The sequence below is a fragment of the Nerophis ophidion genome, linkage group LG26 (genome assembly GCF_033978795.1).
Source record: "Nerophis ophidion isolate RoL-2023_Sa linkage group LG26, RoL_Noph_v1.0, whole genome shotgun sequence".
Taxonomy (NCBI): domain Eukaryota; kingdom Metazoa; phylum Chordata; class Actinopteri; order Syngnathiformes; family Syngnathidae; genus Nerophis; species Nerophis ophidion.
This window is the reverse complement of record NC_084636.1, coordinates 8099012-8112865: the sequence shown is the minus strand read 5'-3', so window position 1 is coordinate 8112865 and position 13854 is coordinate 8099012. Positions and strand designations below refer to the sequence as shown.

General features: G+C 35.3%; 1 protein-coding gene across 2 annotated transcripts in view; it reads left to right on the top strand.

Moving 5' to 3' along the window:
* LOC133543812 (UDP-N-acetylhexosamine pyrophosphorylase-like) overlaps nucleotides 1-13854 on the top strand; it is a 36982-nt gene that overhangs the window by 14301 nt on the left and 8827 nt on the right. For both annotated transcript variants that reach the window (XM_061888616.1, XM_061888615.1), the window contains exons 3-7: nucleotides 4891-5095; nucleotides 7233-7408; nucleotides 7477-7649; nucleotides 9403-9596; nucleotides 11311-11451. In XM_061888616.1, coding sequence (XP_061744600.1) covers nucleotides 4891-5095; nucleotides 7233-7408; nucleotides 7477-7649; nucleotides 9403-9596; nucleotides 11311-11451 — 889 coding nt within the window. The remainder of the gene's footprint in view (nucleotides 1-4890; nucleotides 5096-7232; nucleotides 7409-7476; nucleotides 7650-9402; nucleotides 9597-11310; nucleotides 11452-13854) is intronic.

The following is a 13854-nucleotide window of genomic DNA, read 5'->3' as shown; positions in this document are numbered from 1 at the left end:
ACTTTTTCAATGACTTCATGAGGTCACTGTGCTCAGCAGGAGCAAATAGTCTTATTTTGAAAGGGCGTGTCTCGGTGTCGCCGGTCAAAGTCTGCTTTTTGTTTTTTTTACGAGCCTTTTGTTGCGTATCACGTCAGCAGTTTGCTTTACGTCAGCGAAGGCTGATAAACGTCATAAAACTTTACTACTTTAGTACTTATTAAGTTGTACTTTATTGTGGAAGTGATGATTTGTCAAATCTTCCCCTCTTACCTGTGCTGCTATTATCATTCAACCAAAAAACTTCTACTGACCTCATAAATGGGCTTGGCTTGTAATTTCTCACACAGTTCAATACAGATACATATGTTGTAAAATGAGTTATTTACACAGAAATATTGTGTAAATGTTTGTTTACATACCTTAATTGTTTCTTAATGGTGTCTGTAACACGGCACTTCAAAGGGTGGGCTAAAAAAACAGAAGTCATGGTCGTGGACCCACTTGCTGCGCAACTTAGTTCTCAAACCAGCTAAACAGACTCAATAACAGGAGTGGTCCACTCCTGACTAACTCTTCAAACAACTAAACCGACTCAATAAGAGGAGTGGTCCACTCCCGTCCAACTCTTCAATCAGTTAAACAGACTCAATAAGAGGAGTGGTACACTCCTGACTAACTCTTCAAACAACTAAAAAGACTCAATAAGAGGAGTGGTCCACTCCCGACTAACTCTTCAATCAGTTAAACATACTCAATTGGAGGAGTGGTTCACTCCTGACTAACTCTCCAAACAACTAAAATACTCAATAAGAGGAGTGGTTCACTCCTGACTAACTCTCCAAACAACTAAAAAGACTCAATAAGAGGAGTGGTCCACTCCTGACTAACTTTCCAATCAGCTAAACAGACTCAATAAGAGGAGTGGTCCACTCCTGACTAACTCTCCAATCAGTTAAAAAGACTCAATAAGAGGAGTGGCCCACTCCTGACTAACTCTCCAAACAACTAAAAAGACTCAATAAGAGGAGTGGTCCACTCCTGACTAACTCTCCAATCAGCTAAACAGACTCAATAAGAGGAGTGGTCCACTCCTGACTAACTCTCCAATCAGTTAAAAAGACTCAATAAGAGGAGTGGCCCACTCCTGACTAACTCTCCAAACAACTAAACAGACTCAATAAGAGGAGTGGCCCACTCCTGACTAACTCTAAAAAAAAACTAAACAGACTCAATAAGCGGAGTGGCCCAGTCCTGACTAACTCTCTAAAAAACTGAACAGACTCAATAAGAGGAATGGTCCACTCCTGACTAACTCTTCAGACTACTAAAAAGACTCAATAAGAGGAGTGGTCCACTCCAGACTAACTCTCCAAACAACTAAACAGACTTAATAAGAGGAGTGGCCCACTCCTGACTAACTCTCCAAACAACTAAACAGACTCAATAAGAGGAGTGGCCCACTCCTGACTAACTCTCCAAACAACTAAAAAGACTCAATAAGAGGAGTGGTCCACTCCCGACTAACTCTTCAATCAGTTAAACAGACTCAATTAGAGGAGTGGTTCACTCCTGACTAACTCTCCAAACAACTAAAATACTCAATAAGAGGAGTGGTTCACTCCTGACTAACTCTCCAAACAACTAAAAAGACTCAATAAGAGGAGTGGTCCACTCCTGACTAACTCTCCAATCAGCTTGACTAACTCTCTAATCAGCTAAACAGACTCAATAAGAGGAGTGGTCCACTCCTGACTAACTCTCCAATCAGTTAAAAAGACTCAATAAGAGGAGTGGCCCACTCCTGACTAACTCTCCAAACAACTAAACAGACTCAATAAGAGGAGTGGCCCACTCCTGACTAACTCTAAAAAAAAACTAAACAGACTCAATAAGCGGAGTGGCCCAGTCCTGACTAACTCTCTAAAAAACTGAACAGACTCAATAAGAGGAATGGTCCACTCCTGACTAACTCTTCAGACTACTAAAAAGACTCAATAAGAGGAGTGGTCCACTCCAGACTAACTCTCCAAACAACTAAACAGACTTAATAAGAGGAGTGGCCCACTCCTGACTAACTCTCCAAACAACTAAACAGACTCAATAAGAGGAGTGGCCCACTCCTGACTAACTCTCCAAACAACTAAAAAGACTCAATAAGAGGAGTGGTCCACTCCCGACTAACTCTTCAATCAGTTAAACAGACTCAATTAGAGGAGTGGTTCACTCCTGACTAACTCTCCAAACAACTAAAATACTCAATAAGAGGAGTGGTTCACTCCTGACTAACTCTCCAAACAACTAAAAAGACTCAATAAGAGGAGTGGTCCACTCCTGACTAACTCTCCAATCAGCTTGACTAACTCTCCAATCAGCTAAACAGACTCAATAAGAGGAGTGGTCCACTCCTGACTAACTCTCCAATCAGTTAAAAAGACTCAATAAGAGGAGTGGCCCACTCCTGACTAACTCTCCAAACAACTAAACAGACTCAATAAGAGGAGTGGCCCACTCCTGACTAACTCTCAAAAAAAACTAAACAGACTCAATAAGCGGAGTGGCCCAGTCCTGACTAACTCTCCAAACAACTAAAAAGACTCAATAAGCGGAGTGACCCACTCCCGACTAACTCTCTAAAAAACTAAACAGACTCAATAAGAGGAATGGTCCACTCCTGACTAACTCTCCAATCAGTTAAAAAGACTCAATAAGAGGAGTGGCCCACTCCTGACTAACTCTCCAAACAACTAAACAGACTCAATAAGAGGAGTGGCCCACTCCTGACTAACTCTCAAAAAAAACTAAACAGACTCAATAAGCGGAGTGGCCCAGTCCTGACTAACTCTCCAAACAACTAAAAAGACTCAATAAGCGGAGTGACCCACTCCCGACTAACTCTCTAAAAAACTAAACAGACTCAATAAGAGGAATGGTCCACTCCTGACTAACTCTTCAGACTACTAAAAAGACTCAATAAGAGGAGTGGTCCACTCCAGACTAACTCTCCAAACAACTAAACAGACTCAATAAGAGGAGTGGCCCACTCCTGACTAACTCTCCAAACAACTAAAAAGACTCAATAAGAGGAGTGGCCCACTCCTGACCAACTCTCCAAACAACTAAACAGACTCAATAAGAGGAGTGGTCCACTCCCGACTAACTCTTCAATGAGCTAAACCTTCTCAATAACCCCACAGTGATGTTTTGGCGGATTTACTGGGGGATTTGTGAAAGTGAAATAATCCCAAAAAAATGTCACTACATTAAGATAGCACATACAAACATGCATGAAAACACTCCTACAGACATCACACATGGGATGTTTTATTAAGTAAGAATTGTTTTAGTTATATTGTAAAACTTTAGTAAGTAAGAATTGTTTTAGTTGTATTGTAAAACTTTAGTAAGTAAGAATTTTTTTTGTTATATTGTGAAGTTTTAGTAAGTAAAATTGTTTTAGTTGTATTGTAAAACTTAAGTTAGTAAGAATTGTTCTAGTTATATTGTGAAGTTTTAGTAAGTAAGAATTGTTTTAGTTGTATCGTAAAACTTTAGTAAGTAAGAATTGTTTTAGTTGTATTGTAAAACTTTAGTAAGTAAGAATTGTTTTAGTTGTATTGTAAAACTTAAGTAAGTAAGAATTGTTCTAGTTATATTGTGAAGTTTTAGTAAGTAAGTATTGTTATAGTTGTATTGTAAAACTTTAGTAAATAAGAATTGTCATATTGTAAAACTTTAGGAAGTAAGAATTGTTTTAGTTGTATTGTAAAACTTTAGTAAGTAAGAATTGTTTTAGTTCTATTGTAAAACTTCAGTAAGTAAGAATTGTTTTAGTTATATTGTAAAACATTAGTAAGTAAGAATTGTTTTAGTTATATTGTAAAACTTTATTAAGTAAGTTAATAAATATTTTACACATGATGATGGTAATTAATATGATACATATGATGATAATTAACCCCAAAAAGGGAATAAGCGTTAGAAAATGGATGGATGGATGATGATAATTAATATGATACATATGACGATGATAATACATATAATAAATATGATGATGATGATAAATATGATACCTATGATAATAATATGATACATATGGCGATGATAATAAATCTGATAGATATAACGATGATAATAAATATGATACATATGGGGATGATAATAAATCTGATACATATGATGATGATAATACATCTGATACATAAGAAAATGATCATAAATCTGATACATGTAATGATTATAATAAATCAGATACTGTACACATACCGATGATAATAAATATGATACATATGATGATGATAATAAATATGATACATATGCGGATGATAATAAATCTGATATGTAGGATGATGATAATAAATCTGATACATATGACGATGATAACAACAAATATACATACGAGGATGATAATAAATATGATACATATGACGATAAAAATACAATACATATGACGATGATAAAAATTATGATACATATGATGATAATACATTCGATACATAGGAGGATGCTAATAAATATTATACATATAATGATGGTAATTAATGTGATACATATGATGATCATTAATATGATACGTATGACGACGATAATAAATCTGATATATATGATAATATTATTAAATCTGATACATATGACAATGATAATAAATATGATACATATAACGATGTTAAAAAATATGATACATATGATGATGATATTATGATATATATGGCGATGATAAATATGATACATGTGACGATGATAATAATTATGATACATATGAGGATGATAATAAATCTGATACATATGGCGATGATTATAGATATGATACATCTGATGATGATGATTATATTACATCAGATACATAGGAGGAGGATAATAAATCTGATACACATGGGGATAATAATAAATCTGATATTGTGTTCTTCTCAGGTATGCGGTGCATCTCGGAGGGCAAAGTGGCAGTGGTGTTGCTGGCGGGAGGTCAAGGAAGCCGTCTGGGCGTGTCGTACCCCAAAGGAATGTTCGACGTGGGGCTGCCGTCACATAAAACACTTTTTCATATTCAGGCGGAACGTATAATCAAGCTGCAGCAGCTGGCTGAGGAGAAACATCTCAACAAGTGTTCCATTCCATGGTGAGCTCTGCAACCGTGCTACATGGCAACCTTCCCGTGGTGCGTTCGAGGACACCATGCAAACACGTGACAAAGAAGCCCTTTCACTCTTAGCTTGGAAGGCAAACATTCAATATTTCATGTTTATTTTGGTTAGAGCCCGACCAGTTATTAGCCAGGCCCGTTTTCCATGCCCATATTTGGCATGTTGACATAAATCCGTATCAACCTTTTTTTATCATGTTGCCTTCAGGTACACTGCGTGTCTCTTTCAGATACATAGTGATTCTTTGTGTGTTGCCTTCAGGTACATAGTGTTTCCTTGCGCGTTGCCTTCAGGTAAATAGTGATTATTTGTGTGTGTTGCCTTCAGGTGCATAGTGATTCCTTGCGTGTTGCCTTCAGATGCATAGTGATTCCCTGCGTGTTACCTTCAGGTACATAGTGATTCCTTGCGTGTTGCCTTCAGGTACATAGTGATTCCCTGCATGTCTCCTTCAGGAACATAGTGATTCTTTGCGTGTTGCCTTCAGGTAGATGATGATTCTTTGCATGTTGCCTTAAGGTACATAGTGATTACTTGTGTGTTGCCTTCATGTACATAGTGATTCCCTGCGTGTCTCCTTCAGGTACATAGTGATTCTTTGCGTGTTGCCTTCAGATACATAGTGATTCCTTGCGTGTTGCCTTCAGGTACATAGTGATTCCCTGTGTGTCTCCTTCAGGTACCGGTACATAGTAATTCTTTGTGTGTGTTGCCTTCAGGTGCATAGTGATTCCCTGCATGTCTCCTTCAGGTACATAGTAATTATTTGTGTGTTGCCTTCAGGTACTTAGTGATTGTTTGCGTGTTGCCTTCAGGTACATAGTGATTCTTTGCGTGACTCCTTCAGGTACATAGTGATTCCTTGCGTGTTGCCTTCAGGTACATAGTGATTCCCTGTGTGTCTCCTTCAGGTACCGGTACATAGTAATTCTTTGTGTGTGTTGCCTTCAGGTGCATAGTGATTCCCTGCGTGTCTCCTTCAGGTACATAGTGATTCTTTGCGTGTTGCCTTCAGATACATAGTGATTCCTTGCGTGTTGCCTTTAGGTACATAGTGATTCCCTGTGTGTCTCCTTCAGGTACCGGTACATAGTAATTCTTTGTGTGTGTTGCCTTCAGGTGCATAGTGATTCCCTGCATGTCTCCTTCAGGTACATAGTAATTATTTGTGTGTTGCCTTCAGGTACTTAGTGATTGTTTGCGTGTTGCCTTCAGGTACATAGTGATTCTTTGCGTGACTCCTTCAGGTACATAGTGATTCTTCGTGTGTTGCCTTCAGGTACATATTGATTATTTGTGTGTTGCCTTCAGGTACAGTAAATAGTGATTTTTTCTGTGATTCCTTGCGCGTTGCCTTCAGGTAAATAGTGATTATTTGTGCGTGTTGCCTTCAGGTACATGGTGATTACTTGTGTGTTGCCTTCAGGTACACAGTGATTCCTTGCATGTTGCCTTCAGGTAAATAGTGATTATTTTTGTGTGTTGCCTTCAGGTGCGTAGTGATTCTTTGCGTGATTCGTTGCGCGTTGCCTTCAGGTACATGGTGATTCTTTGCGTGTTGCCTTAAGGTACATAGTGATTACTTGTGTGTTGCCTTCATGTACATAGTGATTCCCTGCGTGTCTCCTTCAGGTACATTGTGATTCTTTGCGTGTTGCCTTCAGGTACATAGTTATTCGTTGCTTGTTGGCTTCAGGTACATAGTGATTCCCTGTGTGTTGCTTTCAGGTCCATAGTGATTATTTGCATGTTGCCTTCATGTACATAGTGATTCTTTGGGTGTTGCCTTCAGGTACATAGTGATTCTCTACTTATTGCTTTCAGGTACATAGTGATTATTTGCGTGTAACCTTCAGGTAAATAGTGTTTATTTGCGTGTTGCCTTCAGGTACATAGGGATTCTTTGCGTGTTGCCTTCAGATACATGGTGATTCCTTGCGTGTTGCCTTCAGGTAAATAGTGTTTATTTGCGTGTTGCCTTCAGGTACATAGTGATTCTTTGCGTGTTGCCTTCAGATACATAGTGATTCCTTGCGTGTTGCCTTCAGGTACATAGTGATTCTTTGCGTGTTGCCTTCAGATACATAGTGATTCCTTGCGTGTTACTTTCAGGTACATCATGACCAGCGGCAGGACCATGGAATCCACGGAGGAGTTCTTCTCCCGCCATAAGTACTTTGGCCTGGACAAGAAGAAGGTGATCTTCTTCCAGCAGGGCATGCTGCCCGCCATGGACTACCAGGGCAAGATGATCCTGGAGAACAGAAGCAAGGTGTCCATGGCTCCCGGTAAGGTCCTGGTTTTCCTCTGTCCCGTCTTCGGTCTGGGCTTCAGGACAGGCTGATGTGTGTTCCAGACGGCAATGGAGGTCTGTACCGAGCCTTGAAGAACCAGGGCGTGCTGGAGCACATGCAGCAGGCGGGGGTGGAGTATGTCCACGTGTACTGTGTGGACAACATCCTGGTCAAAGTTGCTGACCCGGCGTTTGTGGGCTTCTGTGTGCAGAAAGATGCTGACTGCGGCGCTAAGGTCAACTTTTACATTATTTTTGTACTACATTACTTTTATACTACACCACTTTTATTATACATTACTTTTATACTACATTACTTTTACTATACACTACTTTTATACTACATTACTTTTATACTAAACTACTTTTACTATACACTACTTTTATATTACATTACTTTTATACTACACTACTTTTGTACTACACTACTTTTATACTATATTACTTTTATACTACACTACTTTTACACTACATTACTTTTACTACACATTACTTTTATACTCCTTTACTTTTATACTACATTACTTTTATACTACACCACTTTTATTATACATTACTTTTATACTGCATTACTTTTATACTACATTACTTTTATACTACACTACTTTTACTATACACTTCTTTTATACTACATTACTTTTATACTACACTACTTTTACTACACATTACTTTTATACTGCTTTTATACTACACCACTTTTATTATACACTACTTTTATACTACACTACTTGTACTACACATTACTTTTATACTGCTTTATTTTATACTACATTACTTTTATACTACACTACTTTTATACTACATTCCTTTTGTACTACACTACTTTTATTATAAACTACTTTTATACTACATTACTTTTATACTACACTAATTTTACCATGCATTACTTTTATACTGCTTTACTTTAATACTACACTACTTTTATACCACACTACTTTTACTATACACTACTTTTATACTACATTACTTTTATTATACATTATTTTTGTACTACATTACTTTTATACTACACTACTTGTATCATACATTACTTTTACATTACATTACTTTTGTACTACATTACTTTTATACGAGACTACTTTTATTATACATTACTTTTATACTACACTACTTTTACACTACATTCCTTTTGTCCTACACTACTTTTATACTACATTACTTTTATTATACATTTCTTTTATACTACACTACTTTTATACTACATTACTTTTATACTACACTACTTGTATACTATATTACTTTTATACTACACTATTTTTTATTATGCATTACTTTTATACTACACTACTTGTATACTATATTACTTTTATACTACACTATTTTTTATTATGCATTAGTTTTATACTACACTACTTGTATACTATATTACTTTTATACTACACTACTTTTTAGTATGCATTACTTTTATTCAACGCTACTTTTATACTACAATACTTGTATACTACATTAATTTTATACTACATTACTAGAATCACATTGTTTGTTTACTTCCTACTAAAAGATAAGTTGTTTACTTGCTACTAAAAGAGACGTTGTTTACTTCCTACTAAAAGAAAAGTCGTCTAGTATGTTCAACATCATATTTCATGACAACATTCTTCTTTACTTGCAATAACCAACATTTTATGGTGAAATAAAGCCAATAATAATGTTTTGTTCGGGCTCAACTTTATTTTGAAAAGTATTGAAATACATTTTGGCACCGCTACCAAAATATTGGCATGGAGACCACCCCAGTATATTTACATATACTGAACAAAAATATCAACACAATACTTAAGTTATTGCTGCCATTGTTCATGAGTTGAAGTCAAAGATGACTATATACACAAAAGACCAAATATTGTTGACAAATGTGTCTAAATCTGTGTTAGTGAGCATTTCTTCTTTGCCAAACAAGTTGCAGCAGGTGTTCGAAATTTTTGTAGTATATTTTGAAATATTTGTGTTGCCTTTTGACAACGTGGAAGATGATCATTTCTGCTGCAGGTGGTGGAGAAGTGCAACCCGACAGAGGCGGTGGGCGTGGTTTGCAAGGTGGACGGCAAGTATCAGGTGGTGGAGTACAGCGAGATCACCATGGAAACGGCCCAGAAGAGAAGCGATGATGGACGCCTGATGTTCAATGCCGGGAATATAGCCAACCACTTTTTCACCTTCTCCTTTCTCAAAGATGTCGTGGAGTAAGTTCCTCTCGCAGCCTTCTCTGCTATCATGACTTTAAGCTCGCAGGAAAGTTCTAGTAAGTCTCGATCACTTGGACTGTACTCCACTGGCAACATGACATCAACTTCATTTCTAAGTACAAACCCCGTTTCCATATGAGTTGGGAAATTGTGTTAGGTTTAAATATAAATGGAATACAATGAGTTGCAAATCCTTTTCAACCCACATTTAGTTGAATGCAGTACAAAGACAACATATTTGATGTTCAAACTCAAAAACTTTTTTTTTTTTAGCAAATAATAATTAACTTAGAATTTCATGGCCGCAACACGTGCCAAAGTAGTTGGGAAAGGGCATGTTCACCACTGTGTTACATCACCTTTTCTTTTAACAACACTCAATAAACGTTTGGGAACTGAGGAAACAAATTGTTGAAGCTTTGAAAGTGGAATTCTTTCCCATTCTTGTTTTATGTAGAGCTTCAGTCGTTCAACAGTCCGGGGTCTCCGCTGTCGTATTTTACGCTTCATAATGCGCCACACATTTTCGATGGGAGACAGGTCTGGACTGCAGGCGGGCCAGGAAAGTACCCGCACTCTTTTTTTACGAAGCCACGCCGTTGTAACACTTGTCTTGCTGAAATAAGCAGGGGCGTCCATGATAATGTTGCTTGGATGACAACATATGTTGCTCCAAAACCTGTATGGACCTTTCAGCATTAATGGTGCCTTCACAGATGTGTAAGTTACCCATGCCTTGGGCACTATTGCACCCCCATACCATCACAGATGCTGACTTTTGAACTTTGCACCTATAACAATCCGAATCGTTATTTTCCTTTTTGTTCTGAAGGACACCACGTCCTCGGTTTCCAAAAACAATTTGAAATGTGGACTGGTCAGACCACAGAACACTTTTCCACTTTGCATCAGTCCATTTCAGATGAGCTCGGGCCCAGTGAAGCCAGCGGCGTTTCAGGGTGTTGTTGATAAATGGGTTTTGCTTTGCATAGTAGAGTTTTAACTTGCACTTACAGATGTAGCGACCAACTGTAGTTACTGACAGTGGTTATATGAAGTGTTCCTGAGCCCATGTGGTGATATCCTTTACACACTGATATCGGTTTTTGATGCAGTACCGCCTGAGGGATCAGATGTCCGTAATATCATCGCTTACGTGCAGTGATTTCTCCAGATTCTCTGAACCTTTTGATGATTTTTCGGACCGTAGATGGTAAAATCCCTAAATTCCTTGCAATAGCTCATTGAGAAATGTTGTTCTAAAACTGTTCGACAATTTGCTTACAAGTTGGTGACCCTCGCCCCTTCCTTGTTTGTGAATTACTTAGCATTTCATGGAAGCTGCTTTCATACCCAATTATGGCACCCACCTGTTCCCAAATAGCCCGCACACCTGTGGGATGTTCCAAATAAGTGTTTGATGAGCATTCCTCAACTTTATCAATATTTATTGCCACCTTTCCCAACTTCTTTGTCACGTGTTGCTGGCATCAAATTCTGAGTATGGGTTGAAAAGTATTTGCAAATCATTGTATTCCGTTTATATTTACATCTAACACAATTTCCCAACTCATATGGAAACGGGGTTTGTATCAAACATGACTCAGCGGCCATCTTGTAGCATAGTCCAGGATGCAGACAAATATTGTCAGTATGTTTTCACGAGGAAGAAGAAGAAGTGTGTTCTCACAAGTGTCATGTGTCCGCACAGGAAGTATGAACCAAGTCTTCAGCACCATGTGGCCCACAAGAAGATTCCTTTTGTGGACGACAAAGGTCAACTTGTCACGCCTGACAAACCAAACGGAATCAAAATGGAAAAGTTTGTCTTTGACATTTTCCAGTTTGCCAAGTGAGCAAAGTTTTCTACTAACTATTAGTATTAACTTAACACTACTTACTATGTACTATTACTATTAACTTACTACAAACTGTTATGAGTAACTTACAACAATTAACTATTGCTAATGTACTATTAACCACACTGCTAACTTACTACTAACTATTACTATTAACTTACTACTAACTATTACTACAAAATTACAATTACTTAAAAATAATTATTATAACTAACTTACTACAACTAACTATTGCTCATGTACTATTAACTCTACTGCTAACTTACTATTATCTTACTACCAACGATTAACTATTTAAAATGTGCTATTAAATATACTACTAACTTACTACTCACCATTACTATTACCTTACAACTACTTACTATTAACTATTATAACTAACTTACTATGATTAATTATTGCGAATGTACTATTAAATATACTACTAACCATTACTATTAACTTACTACTATCTACTATATAACTAACTTACTACAACTAACTATTGCTCATGTACTATTAACTCTTCCAATAACTTATTATTATTTTACTACCAACGATTAACTATTTCTAATGTACTATTAAATATACTACTAACTTACTACTCACAATACTATTAACTTACAACTACTTACTATTAACTATTATAAGTAACTTACTATGATTAACTATTGCGAATGTACTATTAAATATACTACTAACATTACTATTAACTTACTACTATTTACTATATAACTAACTTACTACAACTAAGTGTTGCTAATGTACTATTAACTATTCTGCTAACTTACTATTATCTTACTACCAACGATTAACATTTTCTAATGTACTATTAAATATACTACTAACTTACTACTCACAATACTATTAACTTACAACTACTTACTATTAACTATTATAAGTAACTTACTATGATTAACTATTGCGAATGTACTATTAAATATACTACTAACATTACTATTAACTTACTACTATTTACTATATAACGAACTTACTACAACTAACTGTTGCTAATGTACTATTAACTATTCTGCTAACTTACTATTATCTTACTACCAACGATTAACATTTTCTAATGTACTATTAAATATACTACTAACTTACTACTCACCATTACTATTAACTTACATCTACTTACTAATAATTATTATAACTAACTTACTATGACTAACTATTGCGAATGTACTATTAAATATACTACCAACCATTACTATTAACTTTCTACTACTTATTATTATAACTAACTTACTACAACTAACTATTTCTGATGTACTATTAACTATACTGCTAACTTACTATTATCTTACTATTAACTATTTGTAATGTACTATTAAATATACTACTAACTTACTACTCACAATACTATTAACTTACAACTACTTACTATTAACTATTATAACTGACTTACTATGATTAATTATTGCGAATGTACTATTAAATATACTACTAACCATTACTATTAACTTAATACTATTTACTATATAACTAACTAACAACAAATAACTTTTGCTAATGTACTATTAACTATTCTGCTAAGTTACTATTGTCTTACTACCAAAGATTAACATTTTCTAATGTACTATTAAATATACTACTAACTTACTACTCACCATTACTATAAACTTACATTTACTTACTAATAACTATTATAACTAACTTACTATGATTAACTATTGGGAATGTACTATTAAATATACTACCAACCATTACTATTAACTTTCTACTACTTACTATTATAACTAACTTACTGCAACTAACTATTTCTGATGTGCTATTAACTATACTGCTAACTTACTATTATCTTACTACCAATGATTAACTATTTCTAATGTACTATTAAATATACTACTAACTTACTACGCACCATTACTATTAACTTACAGTTACTTACTATTAACTATAACTTACTATGAGAAAATATTGCTAATGTACTATTAAATATACTATTAACCATTACTATTAATTTACTACTATTAACTATTATAACTAACTTACTACAATTAACTATTGCTAATGTACTATTAAATATACTACAAACTAACTACTAACTATTACTATTAACTTAGTACTAACTTACAACTACCTAATGTTAACTATTACATGTAATTTACAACAATTAACTATTGTTTATATACTTTTAAATATACTACTAACTTACTACTAACTATTAATAATAACTTACTACCTACTCACAACTAAATAGTACTACTATCTTACAAGTAATTTACTAATACTTAATATTAACTATTACAACTGACTTACTATGAATAACTATTTCTTATGTACTATTACCATACTACTATCTCACTGCTAACTATTACTACTATAATATATATATATATATATATATATATATATATATATATATATATATATATATATGTATATATATGTATATATATATACACATATATACA